General features: G+C 40.5%; 1 protein-coding gene across 1 annotated transcript in view; it reads left to right on the top strand.

Moving 5' to 3' along the window:
• The first annotated feature begins 11750 nt into the window (after nt 1-11750).
• Nucleotides 11751-24649, top strand: part of GPR158 (G protein-coupled receptor 158) — a 452345-nt gene continuing 439446 nt past the window's right edge. Inside the window, exon 1 of the mRNA XM_030201149.1 lies at nt 11751-12628. Within this exon, the coding sequence (XP_030057009.1) occupies nt 11751-12628 (878 nt within the window). The remainder of the gene's footprint in view (nt 12629-24649) is intronic.

Raw genomic sequence — 24649 nt, 5'->3', positions numbered from 1 at the left:
AGTTCTTAACCAGCTAAGTGCTAATATTCAGGGGCCCTTTTACTAAGCCGCATAATCGCTTACGTGCACCCAACGTGCATCATTTCAAAGTTACTGCCTGGCAACTGCGTGGCCCGGGCGGTAATTTCATTTTTTGATGTGCATCCACTATGCATGTCAGAAAATATTTTTATTTTCTGGCACGTGGGCGGTAATTGGCATTTGAACGCGCATTGCCCATTACTGTCCAGTTAACGCATGAGACCTTACTGCTAAGTCAATGGCTGGTGGTAAGGTCTCAGACCCAAAATGGATGCAGGCCAATTTTCATTTTGCTGCACATCCATTTTTGGCCCCCCCAAAATGGCATTTTTTTACAGGTACGCTGAAAAATGATTCTGCGCACACCCAAAACACGCGCCTACACTACCGTAGGCCATTTTTTAGTGCACCTTAGTAAAAGGACCCATCAGTGCAAGATAGCCGGTTATCTCAACTGAATATTAATGCTTAGCACATAGCAGCGGCTATCCGCAAATATTCAAAGACTGGCTGGCTAAGTTATAGCAGTCCTATCTTTGCCCAATATTAATTTAACCGGCCAGCGCTGAATATTCACATAGTCAGTTGTTAAAGTTGGCCAAACAAACCCCTAGATATTCAATGCCGGCCAGTGGAAACAGTCTGGAATTGAACATCCGGGGTCAGCACCAGCTGTGCTAGCTAACCGCGCTGCCTGCTGCCAGCTGGATGTTGGGAGGAGGGACCTGTCTTTAACATTGGACCTATAACATCTGCCTCTTAATGTTTTTGGAAAGCAACTTTCTTGGAAAAGGCATTAATTATCTACTGTACAGAAGTTAATAGGCTCTCCTTACATTCTTTATTCAGTCAGGATGTCCCCGAGCCAAGTAAACGACTACTGGGTTTAACATCAGGAAGCGTAGCCTTAATCTTATGCAAAAAAAAGCAAGTCAAATGTATCAACAATTGAATCACTACGAGACAGGTGGATAAAATCAAAGAAATTGCTGCTTTTACTCAGTAGTCTCCTTATGTTGTTAAGAGTTTTTCTAAAGCTGCTTAACAAGTGCAAATAATTCTGAGTTAAGTCTAGCCTTTTTGCAAAATAGATCATTTTTACCTCTTTGACTTTTCCCCATTTACTAAACCATGCTAGCAGCTGCCATGTGCTAATGTCGACACACCCTATTCACTTTGAATGGGCTATGTCAGCATTGCCATGCGGCAGCTGCTAGCATGGCTTAGTAAACAGGAGGGGTTTGTTTTTATTGTCTTTCAAGTGTAACAAGTAAACACCACCCTACCCCAGGATGCCGCTACCACTGCTACCACCCCCGGACGCTGAATAGCCAGACCAGATGGGGAGGGGGGGGGGGTGGAGTCCAACCTGGGGAAAGACATATTTTGCCCCACCTTCCTGCCCCCGCCGCAACTCCACATACCTTGGCTGATGGGGGTTCCCAGGCCCTGCCAGCAGAAGCCTTCCCTCCAGTGCTGTTCTCCGCCGCATTGCTTGCCCAGTGCAGCTGCTTTTCCTCACTTTGTACATGCTCAGTTTCATCAAAACCGAGCATGTGAGACGTGAGCAGAAGCAGGGCAGGCAATGCAACAAATAGTGCTGGAGGAAAGGCTTCGGTTGGCGGGGCTTGGAGACCCCCACCAGCCAATCCAGGGGCCCTGAATCCAACTGTGTCTGCTCCACCCCAGCCTCTAAGGGGGGCCTGGTGCCGTGGTCTGTCTCTCTCCGGCTCCTGTCAGGACCCGGATAATTGCATTAATGCGATCACCCGGGTCTTGTCAGGAGCAGAAGAGAGACAGGCCCCGGCGCTGGGCCCCCCTTGGAGGCCGAGCCCTGGAAAAGTTTGCCCCGCCCCCTTCTTGGCAGCCCTGTAATTTAAATGCAGTTATTGAACTGGCAGTGCAGTGCACACTAGTAGATATTAGTAAAGTTATATGAAAAAAAAAACAAAAAAAGTGTAGAAAAGAGACATTTAAAATTAAGGATAGAACACAGGACATAATTGGTTGATTTGTGCACGTACGGAGGCTGGGGCAGTCAATGATTATAAAGCGGCACGAAGCACAGGCTCACTAGTTGAGTGATATACAGTGCCTGAGTGAATTTATGAGACGTCCCCTTACAAATTAACAAATGCTCAGCACTGAGCACCATTTGCTCCATCAGTAGTATCCTAGAAAAAAGCAGTGGATTTTTCCCAAGTCCATCATAATAATGGCTTATGGACCTTTCTTTCAGGAAGCAATCCAAACCTTTGTTAAACCCTGCTATGCTAACTGCTTTTACCACATTCTCTGGCAAACAAATTCCAGAGTTTAGTTACACTCTGAGTGAAGAAATATTTTCTCTGATTTGTTTTACATTTACTACTTTGTAGCTTCATTGCATGCCCCCTAGTTCTACTATTTTTGGAAACAGTAAACAAGCAATTCACGTCTACCCGTTCCACTCAACTCATTATTTTATAGACCTCTATCATTACTCCCCTCAGCTGTCTTTTCTCCAAGCTGAAGAGCCCTAGCCGCTTTACTCTTTCCTCATAGGGAAGTCATCCCATCCACTTTATCATTTTCATCACCCTTCTCTGTACCTAATTCCACTATATCTTTTTTGAGATGCGGTAATCAGAATTGCACACAGTATTTGAGGTGCAGTCACACTATGGAGCAATACAAAGGCATTATAATGTCCTCATTTTTGTTTTCCATTCCTTTCCTAATAATACCTAACATTCTATTTGCTTTCATAGCCGCCACCGCACACTGAGCAGAGGGTTTCAATGTATCATCATAGATGACACCCAGATCCCTCTCCTGGTCGGTGACTCCTAATGTGGAACCTTGAATTTCATAACTTTAGTTCGGGGTCCTCTTTCCCACATGCATCACCTTGCACTTGCTCACACTAAACATCATCTGCCATTTAGATATTTCGTCTCCCAGTCTTGTAAGGTCCCCTTGCAATTTTTCACAATCCTCTTGTGATTTAACAACTTTTAATAACTTTATGTCATCAGTAAATTTAATTACCTCACTGGTTATTCCCATCTCTAGATCATTTATAAATATGTTAAAAAGCAGCGGTCTCAGCACAGACCCCTGAGGAACCCCACTATATACCCTTCTCCATTGAGAATACTGACCATTTAACCCTACTCTCTGTTCTCCATCTTTTAACCAGTTTTTTAATCACAATAGGACACTACCTCCTATCCCACGACCTGCTCCAGTTTCCTCTGGGAATCTTTCATGAAGCCCATACGCCAAGCCCCCTCCCTGTCCCATCTTCAAATCACTGCTCAAAGTCCACCTCTTCAATGTCGACCTTCAGCACCTAACCACCACAACCTTACATACAGAAATCTAGGACTACACCAACTTGATCATTTGTCCTTAGATGTAAGCTCATCCTGAGCAGGGACCGTGTCCTTCTTTGTTAACATTGTACAGCGCTGCGTAACCTAGTAGTGCCTCTAGAAATGTTTAAGTAGTAAGTAGTAATTATACTTTGTCAAATGCCTTTTGAAAATTCTAGGATCTAACAATATCAACCAGTTATTCTTTATCCATATGTTTGTTCACCCCCTTCAAAGAAGTAGTACATTGGTGAGGCAAGATTTCCCTTCACTAAATCCATGTTGGCTTGTCTCATTAATCCATGCTTCTGAATATGCTCTGTAATTTTGTTCTTTATAATAGTCTCTATCATTTTGCCCAGCACTGACGTCAGGCGCACTGATCTATAATTTCCCGGATTACCTCTGGAACCTTTTTTAAAATCGGCATTACATTGGCCATCCTCCAATCTTCCGGTACCATGCTTGATTTAGAGATAAATTACATATTACTAACAATAGCTCTGCAACTTTATTTTTCCAATTCTATCAGTACTCTGGGATGAATACCATCCAGTCCAGGCAATTTGCTACTCTTTAATTTGTCAAATTGCGCCATTACATCTTCCAGGTTGGAATCTTGCTCCTTTTTTGAGATTCTGCCAGGTACTTGTGACCTGGATGGCCACTACTATAAACATGATACTAGGCTAGATAGATCTTTGGTCTGACCCCGTATGACAACCTCAGGTTCTTATGTTCACTTGCTGTTCCAATTTCTAGATCATTTATTTAAAAAATTGGAGTACCTTCCCTCAATCACCCTGATCAGGTCTCTCCTACCTCTCTCATTATTCTGACCCTGTCCTCACCCAATCTCTCTCATTCTCACCCATTCCTAGAAGGCTCTCTTTCTCAGTCTCTGAACTCTGTAGCCTCCTACTCTTGAGGTGCCAATAAGTGCAGCTGTGCAATAAAAAATCATGATAGCTAGTACATGGTAATGCACCCTTGCACTAGATTTCACAGCTGGCCACTCCTCCTCCCATCCATGTCATGCTCAGCTCCTGCAAATTCCAGCATTAGGCAGTTAACGTGAAATTTTTACCATACTTACTTCTTTTTTAGTACAGGAGACAGCACAGGCCAGAAATTAATATCTACTGCATGGTAAATCCCTGGTTAGCAGCTTAGTTAAAGGGTCCCATAGAGCAAGACGTTGCCTTACAGTGAATGTTATTCTATACTCTTGTCCATCGATTTCTCCTAGTATCTACAAAAAGCAGGTGATTTCTTAGTATTGTGAATTGCTGTAGAACCAGAGCAAACAGAAGAGGTGATAAGAAGCACATGCTACAACAAAATGACCTTAGTACTCTGGAAACATCAAATTACAGACCAACGTGCAAATGGAATTAAAAAATCTTCAGTTTTTGGTCATCAGCAGTTCAAAATAACCTATGGCTATATCGCATACCAATGGTCTAAGAAACCTCCATTGCTTTTCTAAACTGTAAAAAAAAATCCACTTTTTCACTATCTGGCTTTATTCAGTATGAAATCACTTACATTTCATTATTGCAGCTCCCAGTTTACTTCTCTAATAATCTCTTCTACCATAAGATGTGAGTCTAAGCAGGTTATAAATAACATATGTAATAAATTCACAAGACAGGTATAGAGCAGATTCCTTCAAAAGTGGAAGTTCTAGACTTAAAAAAAATTAACCTTGTTGAGATGGGGGATTACTTCAAGGACTTGTTAACCGAATGGGAACATCTGGAAGAAGAAAGAGAGCAGGTGGCAAAACTGGAAGGAGCTATTTTAAGGGAAACAAACCTTTTTGTAAGGAAAGTAAATAAAAGTAAGAAGAGAAGGCCACTTTGGTTCACAAAAGTAGTAGCTGAAAAAGTAAGGAAAAAGAGGTTAACCTTTATAAACTACAAGAGATCGCTGAAAGAGGAAGACAGGCGATAATACCTAGAAAAGCTAAGAGAAGTTGGTAAAGTAGTCTATTCTATTACATAGTAGTAACATAGTAAATGACGGCAGATAAAGACCTTTACGGTCCATCCAGGCTGCCCAACAAGATAAACTCATTTTATATGGTATGCGATACTTTATATGTAAACCCAAGTTTGATTTATCCTTGCCATTTTCAGGGCACAGACCGTAGAAGTCTGCCCAGCACTCTTCTTGTACTAAAAGTTCTGAAGCTAACATCGAAGCCCCTTAAACTTTACACCAAGCCCATCCATATCTATTCAGTCATGATCAGAGCGTAGACCGTAGAAGTCTGCCCAGCACTGGTTTTGCTTCCCAATTACTGACGTCGCCACCCAATCTCCGCTATGATTCCGTGGATCCATTCCTTCTAAATAGGATTCCTTTGTGTTTATCCTACGCATGTTTGAATTCCATTACCGTTTTCATCTCCACCACCTCCCACGGGAGGACATTTCACATATTCACCACCCTCTCTGTTAAAAAAAATACTTCCTGACATTACTCCTGAGTCTGCCCCGCCTCAATCTCAATTCATGTCCTGTAGTTCTACTGCCTTTCTATCTCCGGAAAAGGTTTGTTTGCAGATTAATACCTTTCAAATATTTGAACGTCTGTATCATGTCACCCCTGTTTCTTCTTTCCTCCAAGGTATACATGTTCAGGTTGGCAAGTCTCTCCTCATATGATTTGCAACGCAAATCCCATACCATTTTTGTAACTTTTCTTTGCACCGCTTCCAGTCTTTGTACATCTTTAGCAAGATACGGCCTCCAAAACTGAACACAATACTCTGTTGGGCCTCACCAATGACTTGTAGAGGGGCATCAACACCTCCTTTCTTGTGCTGGTTATATTCTATTTAGATCTTGTATACTGACCTTTGTTCCTTACAGGATTCTCAGTGGTTCACAACAATAGGAAGAGAAATTACATAAATCCATAAAAACTTAATACAAACTTATAAAATTAACACCCATATAGATAAGTCTTCAACATCTTCCTAAAAAACAAATAAGAAGGCAGAGTTTTCATAGTCACAGGTAACGCATTCCAGTAATGTGCTCCTGGAAAGGAAATTAATTCTCAAGAATAGATTTTAATCTTATATTTTTCATTATTGGATAACCTAATATTAGATTCCAATGGAAGCAAAGATTTTCTCCCAGAAGAAGGGATTGCAAGCAAATCCACCAACCCCTCTTCATTCATCCCAGAAAGTGACTTGAAAGCTAAAGCTAGCATTTTAAATCTGATCCACTGACATATACACTAACCACTAAGCTACCATTAAGACTTATCTGTTGCTGTGTTCATAATGCTCATAATACCTGATGTTGTCAGGGAGCCTAGTTTCCCTTTCCAGTTTCACTTGCAGGGGGGTGAGGGAAGGGGACAGTACCCACTGGGGGATTTAGGAAGGGACATACCTTAATCCCTCCAGTGATCAACTACTGACTCAGGGGACCTTTTAATACCCTGGATGTGATTGAAACAGATCTAATTTAGGACACCCTTCTTTTGATTTGGACCATTCTTCCTCTTTGATTATTGCTGTTAGACATCATAAATTTGGGCCCTCCCTAGTCTTGCCCTAAACACACCCACAACATGCCCCCTTGCTATCTGGATGAACTGCAGTGTAGAATGTCCAAGTTCTACCTTTCGAAAATCATGATTTGGACATTTTTGGAAGATGGACTTTTATTAGGCTGTTTTCAGACATTCATCTGCTTTGAAAATGAGTGCAGTAGAGCATAAAGTTATGGGTGCGAATTATTAGCTATTAAGTGGTATTAACAATTGATAATTAGCTAAAATTGGCATTAACTGGTGCTAATTGGCACTAATTTCCAGTTACATATGTGACTGTCCTTATCTATATTCTAAATATTGAGCACCCAAAATCCATAGCACGCAACTGCAAGGGGGTGTGAACCTGGGTGGGGCATGGGAAGGTAAGGGCGTGCCTAGCAGTTATGTGTACAGGACCTGAGAGGGGCATGGGAGGTTAAGGGGGTGTCCCTAGCAGTTATGCACATAGGATCTGAGAGGGACATGGAAGGATAAGGGACGTGCCTAGCATTTATGTGTGTAGGACCTGGGAAAGGCATGGGAGGGTAAGGGGCGTGTCTAGCAGTTATGTGCACAAAACCTGGGTGGGGCATGGGATGGTAAGGTAAGGGGTGTGACTAGCAGGGTTCTAGGTCAGTTCTCACCTGGACAGTTCCCACCCACCAATTCCCATCTAGGATAATTCCCACTGAACCAATTCCCACCATACCAGGGAGGACAATTCCCACCTATAATCCAAAAAATACAAAACACACCAGGATAAGTAATCTCCCTCCATTTTCTCTTCCAGATCATTTGGGGGGGGGGGGCAGTACTCCCTCACACCTCCCAACATTATCTTTTACACATCCCTTTCCTCTTCCAGACATACAGTTTGCTCCCACACCCCAAACTAGGCTTCAACCTAATTCATGTTTAATCCAGGATCTAAATATCATTAAAAAAAAAAGTATATAAATAAATAAATAAATAAATAAATAAATAGAAACTGCACTTCATGTGGGGGTGGCAATTCCCCCCGACACTTCAAAAACTAGGTTTCAAGTAAATTCAGCCCCTCACAAAATGACACACTGATTATGATTTATAACAAATTACTACTTAATATATGAAAAGTTATTCTGTTAATATACGTCCTCTGTTCGTACATCCATATGCTGCTCTGTGTACATCCAGACGCTGTGAAAAAAAACAACAACAAAAAAAACCACCACAGGACTTATGGGACCTAATAAAAGAAAGAATCTATGGTCGGTAAAAAAAAGGCTAGGGAAGGTGGGAAATGAGTGTGTGTGTGGGGGGAGAATCCTCAGTGGGAATTGTCCCCCTTCAGTGGGAATTGTCCCAGGAGAACTGTCTTAGGTAGGAATTGTCTTGGGGGGAATTGGTGGGTGGGAACTGCCCAGTGGGAATTGTCCGAGTGGGAACTTGCCTGATACTGCCTAGCAGTTATGCCTGCAGGTCATAGAATGCTATCAGTTATGTACCTAACCATCAGGAGTTAGGTGTAAGCATTTACTCCAGCCATTTAGATAGCATAAATGCTAGCACTGAACATTAGGCGCATAACTGCAGACTTAAGCTAGTATTCTTTAACAACAATTGCATATATAATTGCTGGTATAGTGTTTGCACTTAGTGTACATTACCTCCCATACTGTCCATCTTTCTGTCCAATCTGTGTATCTAACTTTAACACATAACAAAAACACTCACCCAATGTGTAGTCTGTTATCAATCAATTAAATATGTTTTCTTTGAGCCTTCTCATTTAAAAGACTCATGGGGGCAAGTTAGTATCATCTGATAATTTTCTTTTTTCTGTCTTGGTATAGAATTCTTCATGTTGAATTTGTTGATTGTTCAACTTTACTGTACAAGTTTTACTTGATTGTGAAATTTGGAAAGAATAAATAAAAAAAAACACTCACTCTCATTGACATCAACAACAATGACTGAAGAAATGTAGAACAAGGAAAGAATTGCCAATGTTAAGGTGTTTGCTATGGATAACAACATAATAATGGGAACTTCTGTTATACTATAAATATCAGGAAAATGATAACATACTTCATTTATTTCTGAAAATGTAACAGAGTCAGCAGTAATATTATATTTTATGCTTTGTATTATTTTTCAAGTTCCAATATTATTTTATTCATATACACAGCAGTTGTGTAATTATATTTTTCCCCAGAATGTAATACAAAAATATAATGATACTGTGGATCAACATCAGCAAGTTACTGACTGAAGAGAAAACCTTTCTATAGTGGCTGATCACACACCAAAGTATTCTGGAACAAGATTGTTAGAGAGTTTATTCTCTTTTTAACACAGCATCGTTCATATATGACATACTTCTGAATTACAATCAATGAGGGTAAAACTTTAATCTAATAGATAGCTATTATGTGTTTTCCCTAGGCTCTAATGTGCCATTCCAAACCACTCAGACAATCAGTGAGCAACTTTCTCAGTGTGGGAGGTTAACTTTCTAGTGGGTGTGAGCTTTTATAAGGAATATCGGCAGTTGCTAAGCATTCACATCATTAATGAACAATCCTACATATCCATGGAATAGTATGGAGTCTGTTGAAAAGTGAGCAGTCTTTCTAAACTGGCATTTGTTCCACCACTTTGCCAAAACTGGTGCTGTACTAGAAACAGTGACAAAACAAGTACAGATATTCATTATATATCACGAGCTATGATATGCCAAATGCAGGGCTCTCAACCCCAGTGCTCAGGACACATCTAGCCAGTAAGATTTTCAGGATACCCACAATGAATGTCAATGAGATAAATTCTATAAAGTTGTTAAAAATTGTGTGCGCAAATATGGGCATGCACCCAATTTGTACGTGCAATTTAATTGAATAATGAGCTAATTAGCGCTAATACTTGGCTTCTTAACATGCAGTTATTGGCACTAATTAGATTTAATTGGAATGTACGCATGTAAATTTAGGCATGGGATCCATACCTAAATTTATGAGCGAGTCATAAAAGGGGGTGTGGAAATGGGAGGGTCATGAGTAGGTCATGGGTGGATCAGAGACTTTTTAAAAAAGTTTTGCGCATTGTTAGAGAATAAGGGCATCTGTGCCTAAATTTACACAGGGGTATTTGCACATTTTAGTTGGTGCAAATGGCTATGCCTAAAGTTAGGTGTGATTCCGGGTATAAGTGCTATTCTATAAACTGCACCTAACTTTAAGCGTGTTTTATAGAATAGTGCTTTTTTCTGCACCAATTTCTTTTGTCCCCTTAGGGGGCAATTCTATAATGTATATCAAAAATTAGACACCAAAATACTAGGTACTAAGTATGAATTCTATAATGGGATCTGGGTGCCCAGATTCCATCACAGAATGCTAGCATAAGCTGGCATTTACACAACAACATTTAGGTGCACTTACTTACAACATGTCTATGGCAGGCATAAATGGGCACACTAAATGCTGCACTTTGATGCTTAAATGACACTATTCTCTAATATGTGAATGCAATTGTGGGAGACACCCATGCCCTGCCCATATGAATGTCACTTTGCAATAGTGCACTATGCAAGTTGCACACCCCTAAGATTATAGAATACTTACTGCCCAACTAGCACTTACACATGAATCTGTAATAGTCACACTCACATCTGCTTGCAGTCTATAAATTGAGCATACAAATTGGTGCCTAACTTTAAGCAACCAATTAATAATGAGGGGGATAAAGTTTTGTGTGCTGATTGAAAGAAACAGTTTTTTGTAGTTCAACCAGTGGATAGCTAAGATTACATTCTATGCGTGATGATTTTTACTTTAAATTAAAATATATAGTATGGATTAAAAAATAGATGAATAAAAAATAGAACCCTTCAAGCTAAATCACCCATCACTATAGTTGTCAGCAGACTAGAGCTAATTTATTGCATTTGAAAGGGATACACTACTAGCACAACTTAGTGGCTATTATTAAATATATACACTGCAGCATTATGATGTGTTGCACAGATAAAATGTACATTCCTTTCAATAACAATGCTATTATATTTTTAATCTGAAAAGCCCTGAGTTAAACAAGCAAAAGACGGGTTGGTCTCGTCTCTTTACGCTTCCAAAGGCAGCACAACATGAACCCGGTTCAGCACTGGACAGCTCCCTCGCTCCTTCTTCCTGCCCAAACAAATGGTTGTATAGTGATTGACAGAAGATCTGGCCATACAGAGATCAAGGAGACTTAAATATACCTATAAGAAATTGATAGGTAGGAGCTAACAGCAAGACGGGTTGGTTGTGGCAAAATGTAGTTACAGCCTCCCACTGGCAGAAGAGGGCGGCGTGTACTTCTTAGCAAGTGCTCAATTAACAGGCGTTTTACATCCACTACAGCAATAAACAAATACGCAAGATTAGCTTGCTTCGATTTTTTTTTTTTTTGTAGCATGGATTTGCACTGTACATGGGAGGGGCTGTGCCTGAAGAATGAAGACATCAGAATCGAGACTTGCTCCTAATTATGTAGTGGAGCAGTGTTTGCATACAGATCTTTCAAATACCTCAATTGAAAGCAATGGATGCGGATGGGGATACAGACGTAAGCAGGCTAACTATAGCATCTTTGCAAGATGGGATGTAACCTGGTCAGATCAAAGCGACCGTTTGCGTAATTCCCAGTACAAACCTACCGTCTAGGTTGTATTTCTGTTGCCGCAGGTGATTACATTTACAGCAGAAGCTGCGCTGAAATTACTGGCGATTTCAAACCTGGAACTGGAAATAAAAGAAGTGACAGCTATCTGGATTCTGAGATAATAAGGACATGGCTTTTCACATTTTTCTCATGCTCGTCCTTGTTCATTTGGGTTTTGTTGCTGGATCCAGCCGCGAGCTGGAAGGACGAACAATGCACAGCAAAGAGAAAAAAACACTGAAACACAAACAATCTATTTATAACAACATCCGAACCTTGGACCAATCCACTTTATGGATTAGATCTACAGAGAGCACCATTTTGGCGCAGAAACTGATGGAAGATGTACCAAAGCATGTGGCATCTTTCCTGTATACCGGGAATCCTCACGAACTGAGAGGGGCTAACTGCTCCAGGCGATACGAAATGGTCAGTTCAACTGGCGTGTCTCACATCACCTCTCACCCTTCCTTGAACAGTGTTATTGACACACTAACTCACGCTACCAATTTCCTCAACATGATCTTACAGAGCAATAAATCCAGAGAACAAAACTTGCAGGGTGATATGGAGTGGTATCACGCCCTAATAAGAAGTATTTTGGAAAGCGATTCTAGCATTTTAAGGGCAGCAGTTACTTTTAATGCAGAGCCGTTGTCCTCCGCTCCTCAGGTCTTTCTCCAGGCTACCAGAGAGGAGAGTCAAGTACTCTTCCAAGATTTATCCTCAGCAACTCATCATCTGACAAATGCCACAGCGGAAACAGAGTGGTTCAACAATTTTAAAAACAAGTGGGGGCCCCACCTGCACAGGAGGGTTTTAAACTCTGGTGCTAAACATGTGGAGAACAACTGGAAGAAGGGGGGCGGTTATGTAGCAGATAAGAATCACATTAAATGGTCTTCGCCTTACCTTGAATGCGAAAATGGGAATTACAAACCTCGCTGGCTACTGACTCTGTCTGCAGCCTTTTATGGGCTGAAGCCAAATCTTATCCCGGAATTCAGGTAGGCAGACAACTTATTTGCGGTGACCACTGACAAAAAGAAGAAAAAAAAAATCTAATGTTTTGTTCCACAGAAAAGATCCCCGAAGGAAATGTGAAGCTAAGGGTTCGGTTCCCGGTTAACACTAAGGCCATAGTGTACTGTCATACATTTCTAGATGTTGTCCTTTCTTGAGGTTGTAGGTATTTATTTTCCACTGACATTATAGCTCAGTTCTATTTTCTGATTAATCTATGGGTGTTCTTGTTGAGCAAGTAACAATTCTATAAACAGGGTCAATAAAAAAACAAAACAAAACAAAAATCCCTTTAGTTTCAACAGTCAGAAGTACCTTGTAAAATTAATATATTAGGATAAATTATTTTCATTTAAAAAGGTGGAAGACGTTTCTTGTTTTAATTATTCCCATACAGATAACCACTGTTGGAATTCAGACGTAGTAGTTAAATGTTGGCCGATGTGTTATTAGCTAGCTGTAGTATATAATTAGAACTGGCGCAATCACATCCATAATTTTACCAGTCAGAAAACAGATTATGCTGTGCATTTCACAGCTACAGAAACAAGGAGGGGATGGAGAGATTTATGTACACAAGGAAGTCGAATTATTTTACATGGCTAGAACTGTTGAATAAACATATTGATGGTGTGCTAAAGATAAAAAGGTAGTTAGTTGTACCTACGGATCCTCTGTTGATCCCAGAATTTCTGATGAGGGACTCAGACTCAATAGTTTTGGAAAACCAGATTAGAGTAACAATACATCTACTGAATTTACACTGCCATTCGTCTTTTGCAGGCTGTAAAAGGTTGGCCTGTAGCAAGTTACAGTTAGTTTTACATCAGTAACATGCTTTCTGTAGCAGCTTATTAATAATTTGTGAGCTGAAGGTCAGTTTTCCCATCTTAGAGAAGTGAGTGTGTGCTTCCCAATGCATAGGGGTGCAAAAAATGCATTTTGTGTTTGTGGGGGATCAGTTAGAGATCGTGAGAAAAGTTAACCCAAATAACCCACTTCTCAATTCTGTGTACACTGTTATTGTTGTTCAGCAAGCTTATCGTATGCAGAAGCATGGGAGAAGCAACAATTTTTCACGAGGACTGTATATATTAAACTAAGCTTTTATAAAGCAATTATAATCTGCATAATTAAAAAAAAATCTCAATTTTAATGCTAAAAGATTGAATTTTTAAAAATGAGTAGGATTTGCATAATTTTCAGACAGAGAGGGCATTAAATAAATAGTTGGTTTTGCAATTATGAAGGGATTTTTCTAATGCATCTACTGGGGTCCTGGGGGGGGGGGGGGGGTCATATACATATTCCTTATTGCTGAAACTGGTAGTACCTCAACTAGTATGACATCATTTTTTATGGAGCTCCTGAAATCATAGCTTTGTCTTTAAGAGTATATGGACCATCTCAAACATTAAGATTGATAAATCAGTGTTTGTTAGATGTACCTAGTCAGAAACAAATACAACTTTGTGAGACCCATGAATGGGTATTTTCTTTTGCTTGCCCAGAACTGTGGAACACATTACTTTTAAACTTGCCTGCTGAAAGGCATGCACAACCCACCAGTCATTCTGGATCAGTCCGGAGGGACTAAAGGAAAGCAAGAACTGTGGAATACAGTACCTTTAAACTTGCGATTGATTATTAAGTTTTTATTGGGACAATATGGAAGATAAACCTTATTTAAAGCCAGCGTTGGAATCTGTAATACAGGTTATGGTACTCATTTCTCATTTACTAGAAAATGCTATAAATACAGGTGTTTCTGTTTACCATAAACATATCACAGCATTAAAATAGCTCTAATAGCCAATCTCTCAGTGATCAGTGCCCATCTGTGTTTTAAGACCAGAGGTATCCTGGCAGGAGCTGCACTCTGTTGCTGTTCTTGGACTGAGAATGCAGATTACACAGCTTTACTGGTGACAGTCCACACTTAGCTGAAGACTGTTTTAGAAAACATCAGGGGAAGGAAAATTTCACATCCTACTGATCCAGGTCATAGGAATCTTGGGTTTGTGTAATAAAGAGGTGTAAAGGAACATGGAAAAAATGGAGATTGTGCTTTCCCTTGTTTAAGTAATTGGATATAATTCTTGACCATATTCAACAGAATGGATCTTTATGGAAATGTAATCCATAGACATGAAAAGCGGACTAGAGCAGTCTCAGTGACTGAAAATCCACTGACTGGTCATATTAGTAACTTAGCAGATTAGTTTTAGTTTTACCAGTGCAACAGGTGACTTAGGGCTTGATTGCTGAGTATTTTTGTTTTTTTGTTCTCATTCTAAATCTTTGGAAAAATACCTTAGAGCTTCTTTGTAACAGGTACAATTTATTAAATATATAGAGAAATATAATTCGGGACACATAAGGATAGATGGTCCATAGACAACAGGTTTTACATTCATAATGTATGTACATCTCAAAGGAATGTAGAAAAACATTGATGACATTTTGATTTCTTTTCACTTCCTTCATCTTTAAGCTTCTCATTCATTTATACATCTCAGACTTTATCCATCCATTGAAAGAGGTCAAATGTCATGCAATTTGCTGTGTTTTATTTTTATTTTTTTTTCTTTATTTGTTTTATTTTAAATGTTAACTAATCTTGTGAAGGGTGGTCTTTTGGGGCTCCAAGTGATGCAAGCATGGCCAAATAGCAATCGGGAAGAAGAGGGTCTGTTTTGGCATGACTCATGAAAAGAAATGTGGAATTTGTGGAAGACAAACCTGCTTATAATCGAACGAGAAAAACGCCCAAGTTCCGACCTAAATCGGGAGATGGACGTTTATCTCACAAAAACGAATAAAGCGGTATAATCGAAAGCCGAACTTGGACGTTTTCAACTGCACTCCGTCGCGGATGCGGACAAAGTTGACGGGGGGCGTGTCGGAGGCGTGGTGAAGGCGGAACTGGGGCGTGGTTATCACCCGAACAGAGATGGGCGCCTTTCGCCGATAATGGAAAATAAGTATGCGTTTGTAGGTAGAATTTAGGGCACTTTCCTGGACCCTGTTTTTTCACGAATAAGGCCCCAAAAAGTGCCCTAAATGACCAGATTACCACCAGAGGGAGTCAGGGATGACCTCCCCTGACTCCCCCAGTGGTCACTAACCCCTCCCACCACAAAAAAATTATGTTTCACAACTTTTTATTTTCACCCTCAAATGTCATACCCTCCTCCCAGGCAGCAGTATGCAGGTCCCTGGAGCAGTTGTTAGGGGGTGCAGTGGACGTCAGGCAGGTGGACCCAGGCCCATCCCCCCCTACCTGTTACAATTGTGCTGCTTAATGCTTAGTCGTTCAACCCCCCCAAACCCACTGTACCCACATGTAGGTGCCCCCCTTCACCCCTTAGGGCTATAGTAATGGTGTAGACTTGTGGGCAGTGGGTTTTGAGGGGGATTTGGGGGGCTCAACCAACAAGGGAAGGGTACTATGCACCTGGGAGCTCTTTTACCTTTTTTTTTTTTTTTTGTAAAAGTGCCCCCTAGGGTGCCCGGTTGGTGTCCTGGCATGTGAGGGGGACCAGTGCACTACGAATCCTGGCCCCTCCCACGAACAAATGCCTTGGATTTATTCATTTTTGAGCTGGGCGCTTTCATTTTCCATTATCGCTGAAAAACAAAAACGCCCAGCTCACACATTGTCGAATAAAACATGGACGTCTATTTTTTTGCGAAAATACGGTTCGGTCCGCCCCTTCACGGACCCGAACTCGGAGATAAACGCCCATGGAGATAGACGTTTTCGTTCGATTATGCCCCTCAAAGCCATCACTGATACTTCATTACTGCTTTGTGTTTTGCCCACAGAGTGATCCATAAGGGATTACTTACCAGCACATTTATGCCATTGTCATTTGCTGATTGGCCCCAAAATCCTGATTATGTTTATACCAGCCTAAGGCAAGAGTGCTTCTGGAAGTTCCTTTTCCCTGACCACATAATTCCTATTCTAGTCTTTGGGACCCCATTTATCACTCTTACTTTTACTCTCATGGAAAAAAAATCAAACCTAGCTGAAAAAAATCTATGGTATACTGTTTTTCTATACTGCATGACATAAGAGAGAGAAAGGTGACAAAACACTTTCAACTACTGGAAAATATTAGCCACACATTCTTATGACAAAACTTTTTTTTAAAGAGACAGTATTGTTTTTTTCACCACAGCAAATAGTTGCCTTTTTCAACATACCGGTATTTTGAAACTTTACTATCTTCATTTATACTTTGTACAAAATGTATCAATCATCTGTGTCTATAATATGTTACTATACACAAAGTAAAAGTCCCTCCACTTTTAGGCTTTTTCTGGAAATTCTTCTGCTTGTGGTAATAGTTCTAAATATGGTCCTTGAATCATACTCAGCCAGTCAGGTTTTCAGGAGATCCACACTGAATATTCATGAGATAAATTTGCATGCAAGTCTCTCATGCATATCTGTTGTGGATTGCTTGAAAACTAGAATGGTTGGGTGTGTCCCAGAGGTGGTGGAATGTGGTGGGCCACATAAGGCTGTGAGCTGACTGATATTTTGCTCCACAAAGCATTAGCAATTAGAGAGCTTGGTGGCAGGAATGGAAACTGGTTTGTTTGGCCAACCAATATGGTGTCTTGCTGTCTCAAGGACAAGGTTCAAAATCCATGGTCTATTGGACTATCCTTAAGACTATCAGGGCTTCTCCTGTGTTTTCTGCTAGGAAATCATCACAACTTTCCTCCATTTCTTTCCTCCCTCCTTTCCTCCTTTCCCTTTTCCTTTCCCCCTCTCTCTTTCTCTCTCTCTCTCTCTCTCTCTCTTTCTTTCTTTCTAAAATGCCTCTGCAATAGAACATCAACAAAGGGCTGTGCAGTTCCTCTGTATGATATAATGCACAATCATCTGAAAATACAGTGTCCATTTCATATACAAGTACTCATCAAAACCTTCTCCACAGGGGTTTAGTTTGTCTTTCAACATGGTAACCAATATTACATTGCTTTCTACCCAATACTCCTTGGCAATCATAAAATATATTGTCCGACAAAAGAAATTGACATCTAGATACCAAGGAAACCACTTCAATGTTCTCATTCCATGTTTTTACTGAATCTATCATATCTAGTATAATAGAATATACATTACTCTCAATATGCTTATCTAATACTGAGTTACATGTCAAGGAATGTTTAGCTACCGGACTCTTTCCAGCTGGTATTATTCAGCCTAGAGACATAGAAAGCTCATGTAGTGAAAGTATTAGTACATGTGCTGGTTTCTGTTGTTCTTCCAGGAAGTGATGGTTGCCTGGGTATGTGACTTTAGACTATGCAGGAGCTCTAAGAGGTTTTTAAGTTTTAACTAATAAACGCCAATCAAGCATCTTTAATTACAAAAACTTATTAAAACCTATTTTTGGAATTAACAATGGAAAAATACTACTAGCACTCTTTCATTTTTCCCTTTCTTACCTTAAATTAGAGGTTCCAAAACCTGTCATGGGAGGCCCCCAGACAGTCAAGTTTTCAGGATATCCATAACGAATATGAATGAGAGAAATCTGCATGCACTGGAGGCAATTCATTCACATCTACCTCATGAATAGTCATGAAGATATCCTGAAAATGTGAGTGGCTGTGGGATCTCAGGATAAGATTAGGAATCTTTGCTTTAGATCTGTCACTCTATTTTTATTTTCTGTGCTGCTACTGCCTTGGCTGTACAAGTTATTGGCAGTTGATATGCCTTCATTCTCCTCTTTTCCAACAAGATCTGATGCACAGCTTTTCCATGGGAGAATATTGCTTCTGGCAGTGTGTTTATGTTCTGAAAATGTACGTACGTACACATATGCCCCAGAATCTATAAAGGGTGCGGGCTCCAGTGATTTAATTTTTGGAGTTAATAAACACTAGTTATGATTTGAGCACCGATCAGGCTGTGCGCTATTCTGTAACAATGGGCACCTAAATTAGTTTATGCACAACTCAAAAGGAAACGTGGCCATGGGAAGAGCATGGATGGGTCAGGGACATTCACAAAAGATGGGCGCAGTGTTACAGAATAGCAGGGATAGGCCAGGTTTTAGCTAGCATAAGTCCTCAGACCCAAATTTGAGTGTGGAATTTGGCACTCAATGCTATTCTTTAAAGGAGTGCTCATCCTGGAGTGCCCTTTATAGAATAATGCTGAGTGCTGATTTTTATCGACACAGATGATGTAATGATGAGCATCACCAATAGTACCTATCCAGCAAAAATACAGAGAAACATAAATATTTTTGTATCCTCAATGAACCCCTGTTTCAGTAAAAAATGGTCAATTTTGTTCTGTTTTAGTGTGTTAATAAATATGTCGAGAAAGGCGAGCCGGTTGATGTAGTATCTAGATTTTCAGAAAGCTTTTGACAAAGTTCCTCATGAGATACTCATGAGAAAATTAAAGAGTCATGGGATAGGAGGAAATGTTCTGTTGTGGATTAGGATAATTGGTTATTGGACAGAAAACAAAGGGCAGGGTTAAATGGCCATTTCTCTCAATGGAGGAGGGTGAACAGTGGAGTGCCACAGGGATTTGTACTGGGATCGGTGTTATTTAACATATTTATAAATGATCTGGAAATTGGAACAACAAGTGAGATGGTTAAATTTGCAGATGACAAAAAACTATTCAAAGTTGTAAAATCACATGCGGACTGTGAAAAATTGCAGGAAAGCCTTAGGAAACTGGAAGACTGGGCATCCAAATGGCAGATGAAATTTAATATGGACAAATGCAAAGTGATGCACATTGGGAAGAATAATCTGAATAATAGTTACCTGATGCTAGGGTCCACCTTGGGAGTCAGCACCCAAGAAAAATATCTTGATGTAATTGTAGATAATACGCTGAAATCTTCTGCTCAGTGTGCGGTGGTGGACAAAAAAGCAAATAGGATGCTAGAAATTATTAGGAAAGTGATGGTAAAGAAATTTAAGATTTTATTGAAAGCTTATTTTTTTATAACAGCGTTTGATATTCTCAAGGAGATGAGAAGAAAATATATAGATGAGTCTGTGGTAGGTTATTTTTGTCCTTTTAGAGGATTAATTCATTCTTAGTGTAGATGATTTAGGTCTTTTCTTTATGAATTGTGGAGTTCTTTTCAATTATATCTTGATAATGCATTTATATTCTTTGTAAACCATCATGATTTGTTAAGGCCAGGTGGTATATCAAATTTTCTTAATAAATTAAGCTAAACTAAATAAGACCAAGAATACTATAATGCCTCTGTATTGCTCCTTGGTGTGACCTCATCTTGAGTATTGCATTCAATTCTGGTTGCAGTATCTCAGAAAAGATATAGCAGAATTAGAAAGGTTCAAAGAAGAGTGACCAAAATGATAAAGAGGATGGAACTCCTCTCATATGAGGAAAGACTAAAGAGGTTAGGGCGGATAAGGGGAGATACGATAGAGGTGGATGAGGGGAGATATGATAGAGGCCTACAAAATGGTATAAAACGAGTAGAAGTGAATTGACTTTTTCCTCTTTCAAAAGTACAAAGACCAGGGGACACTCAAAGAAGTTACATGGAAATACTTTATTTTTTTTCACTCCAAGAGTAGTTAAGCTCTGGAACTCATTGCTGGAGGATATGGCAACAGCGGTTAGCGTATCTGGATTTTAAAAAGATTTGGACAAATTTCTGGAGTAAAAGTCCATAGTCTGCTATTGAGACAGACATGGGGAAGCTACTGCTTGCCCTGGGATTGGTAGCATGGAATGTTGCCACAGTTTGGGTTTCTGCCAGGTACTTGTGACCTGGATTGACTACTGTTGGAAACAGGATACCGGGTTAGATGGACCATTGGTCTGACCCAATCTTACTTAGCATCTGCTAATTAATTAATGTTCCACCAGTAAAACAACATGTAATAACATGAATAATGCACAGTGTTCCATTTAGTATACATTACTTCACGTTAACATACACTCCAGGAAAACCCCCTTGTAGTAGAGAACCCCACCCCAAGCAGCCGCATGTGTAGGCAAAATTTGCCATATAACAGCCTCTCCCCAAGGTAAACCCTTCTTGGGCCCAAGCCCCTGAAACAACCATCTCAACAGGCCCCCCCACCCCTGATCCACTCCCTGCGCTCATTGGAGATTGGTAGTGTCTAATGGGGAAAGTGTGATGACCATTCACATCTGCTTCATATTTTTGACCATTCAGAACTGGTCACTGAGACCTCTAGTAGAGAGTGATTGAAACAGGGATTTTCGGTTGTGGTTTAACATGAATCTGTGGCCAAAATATGCTACTCAGTTTTGGCCAAAACTGAACCAACCCCCTGCAGACAGCGGGTCTCCCCTGGCCACCCGCCCCCCTGACCACAAACTCCAACCTCTCACCACTCAAAGGCCCTCCTTGGGCCTACCTTTAGAAGCCCTAGTGGCCTCATCAGGGAAGGAGCAATCCCGCATCTCTCCTGCCCATGCTGGCTCTGCAATCAGAATGGATGCTGCAATTCTCATAGTAGCCTTTTGAGACTGCTGCAGGAGGTCAAAGCAGCCAGTTTGAGAGCTGGGTATGACAACTGAGGATGGCATAGAGGCTGGAAAAAATATTTTTAAAAATGTTTTTTGAGGGTGGGAGGGGGTTAGTGACCACTGGCGAGGTCATCCCCGATTCCCTTCGGTGGTCATCTGGTCATTTAGGGCACATTTTTGTGGCTTGGTCATAAGAAAAAAAGGACCAGGTAAAGTTGTCCAAGTGTTCGTCAGGGATGCCCTTCTTTTTTCCATGTGTTAGGCATGCCCAGGTCCTGCCTTCGCTATGCCTCCGACATGCCCCCGTGAACTTTGGTCATCCCCGCGACGGGAAGCAGTTGAGTACGCCCAAAATAGGCTTTCGATTATGCCAATTTGGGCGACCCTGTGAGAAGGACGCCCATCTTGCAATTTGTGCCTTCTGTGGTGGATTTGTTTGAAAGGCTTGGGCCTCCGCGGTGGAGGGGGGATTACTTGGGAAAAGGCTGCCACGTATCTGTGTTTTGCCCGTGTGTGGGCCTGCCTCACTGGGTGGGGGAGGGGGGGAGGACTGTTTTGGGGACATACTATGCTGTGGGAAGGAGGCACCTTGGGCAGTTCTGTGCCATACATGAGGATGCTTGGGGGTTCTGTGCTATAGGGGTTCTGTGTGGCACTGGGGTCTGCTACCCATGGAGTGTGTGCTGCTGGGGGGGGGGGTAGTGCATGACTCAGGTGTTTGGTTGGGAGGGTGTATGAGCTGCCACAGAGGGTTGCTTGAGAGTGAGTCTGGTGCTATGGGGGAAGGTGGTTGTTCAGGGAGCCTCTAAGTGGGAGGGGTGCTAGCATTAAGGTGGGTCCTGCTGATACTGGAATTGGTGCCATTTACAGTGTGAATGGTCATTTTTTAGAACAGCTCCCACCTCTGTGTGCATGTTTGGGAGGGAGAGGGGAGTTATATGTTGGTTTTGTCCACATGCTAAAACCACTTTCATGTAAACTTCTGCACCTGGTTCGTATGTTTGGCTTAGCCTCTTGTGAATTAGTATGGAAATTCCCCATGTCCTGACTTGGACAATGTGAATTCATCTCTTCACATTCTATCTAAAGTCTGCCTTAGTATACCTTATATGTAGTCTATTAATTAGTATAAGGTGTTATAGCTCTTGAAAGAACTGAATACTATGATCATGACCTCTCTAATTAAATTAGGAGCTTAAAACAGTACAAGAGCTCTTATGCCATTCCAGTAAGCCTATAGTCTTGTGTTACAGAGCAGAGGTTCCCAAATCCATCCTGAGGGGTGGGTAGCAAGTTTTAAGGCTATCCACTATGAATATTCATGAGAAAGATCTGTATGCACTTTTTCCCTTGCATGCTAATTTCTCTCATGTATATTCATTGTGGACATCCTAAAAATTTGACTTAGTGAGGGTGTCCTAAGATAGGACTGGAAACCTCCTTTATACAGTCTTGTAATCAAGTTTCCCACCATTGCCACATTGTTACTATTTCTACATATTTCATGTGAAACTTTCCCTTTTTTATTGCAACAATTCTGTTGGCATATTCAGTTAGCTATCTGCAGCAAAATATTTTGCAAGGACTGAAAATTTATAGATAACTAGACTTTCCATGTCATTTCTTCTGGAGCTGGGCCACAGAAATGCTTTACAGGATATTTAAATGAGGCACTGCTGTGAATAAATCATGGACCAATGTTTAGCTTTTCTGTAGATCACAGTGACATGACTTCTTGAGCATGCCAATGTATTTCCTCTACCCTTTCTATAGGGGTTCGATGTCTTAGGACCACCTCTGCAAATCTAGAAAGGAATAGAGTTTCGTGCATATTTTAATGAGAATACCAATATACTTTACATAATACATCAAAGATATATGTATGCAGATTCTACTGGGCTGAAAAGTCTAACTCCTTGTTTCAAATCTATACGAGACCTTTCAAATACGCTCACAGTAACCTGTTTTGTAGCCTTGAAGGCTTTGCTGTATCTATTTAGCACCGTTCTGTAGTACCATTTGGGAGAACATAAGTTTGGAAGCAGGCTTGGGATTTAAGTGATAGCTTAGCACAATGTTGGAACATGTGCTCCGTGTATTGGGAATTAGTGGGTGCTGGGCATACAGGTTTTTCAAAACTAATGGGTAATCTATTGGGGATTACTCTGTGGGCAGGTCTGTAGATTTCAGAACATAAACATGTAGTCTTTTAATATAAATAAAAAGGATGTCATATTAAAACAAATACCATTATTTTGTTTAATGCATACCATGATGCACAAATTGCTTTTCAGTTCTATTCATTTCACACATTTGTTGTAAGGAATTCTACTGTGCATAGACCTAGTGAGAAATAAAATCTGGTAAATTAAACAGTCATAAGAAATTGCAGATTATAATTCTGTATCAGAATAGACAGTAAACTTCTGTGGCAAAACTGTTTATCTTTATTCCATTATTTTCTGTATGACACTTTGCAAGAACACATCAGAGTAGTTTACAAATATTTAAGATAGAAAAAAAAAACCCTAACTGTTCTTGCAATACTGAGTTATAGTCCATAGACATGGTCTAAATTACAAATAAATAGAAAGATGTGTTACTGATACCTCCTGTAGTTTAAATTATTACTGAAGAAATCCACAAATCAGAGTTTGATGCAGCATTGGCTATAAACTTTCAGAGAGGCGGCCCATGTTAGTCTGGAGCAACAAAACTGACACAGAGGCTGAGGCTGGTGTCACCTTGTAGACTGATCAATTGAAAGCTTAAGTTCCTTATATGCACTACCATTCTACCATGTGCTAACACAGTTAGGGTGGAATTCTATAAATCACATTTAAAAATGGTCTACAAAACCCATCAGCGTTATCCCCTGTATTCTATATAGTGCGCCAAGAGATCCATGCCGAAATCCAAGCATATAAACATCCAAGATAAAACATAAGGAATGCCAAGCCAAATGCAAAGCGGAGATAAGGAGGACTTTGAAAAAAAGTTAGTATTAGAAGCGAAAATACATAGTAAAATTTTTTTAGATGCATTAAAAGCAGGAAGCTGGCTAAAGAATCGGTTGGGCCGCTGGACGAAAATGGTGTTAAACGGGCGATCAGGGAAGACCGAGCCGTAGCGGAGAAATTAAATGAATTCTTTGCTTCGGTCTTCACCGAGGAGGATTTGGAAGGGACACCAGTGCTGGAAAACATATTTGAAGCGGGCGAGTCGGAGAAACTAAACAAATTCTTTGTAAACTTGGAGGATGTAATGGGTCAGTTCTGTAAACTGAAGAGTAGTAAATTGCCAGGACCTGATGGTATTCATCCCAGAGTATTAATACATATACATACATATACATACATATACATACATAGTAACATAGTAGATGACGGCAGAAAAAGACCTGCACAGTCCATCCAGTCTCCCCAACAAGACAAACATATGTGTACACCTTACCTTGATTTGTACCTGCCTT

The sequence above is a fragment of the Microcaecilia unicolor genome, chromosome 1 (assembly GCF_901765095.1).
Source record: "Microcaecilia unicolor chromosome 1, aMicUni1.1, whole genome shotgun sequence".
In the NCBI taxonomy this organism is placed as follows: Eukaryota; Metazoa; Chordata; class Amphibia; order Gymnophiona; family Siphonopidae; genus Microcaecilia; species Microcaecilia unicolor.
The sequence above is the reverse complement of the archived record's forward strand: the minus strand, read 5'-3'. Positions and strand labels throughout refer to the sequence as shown.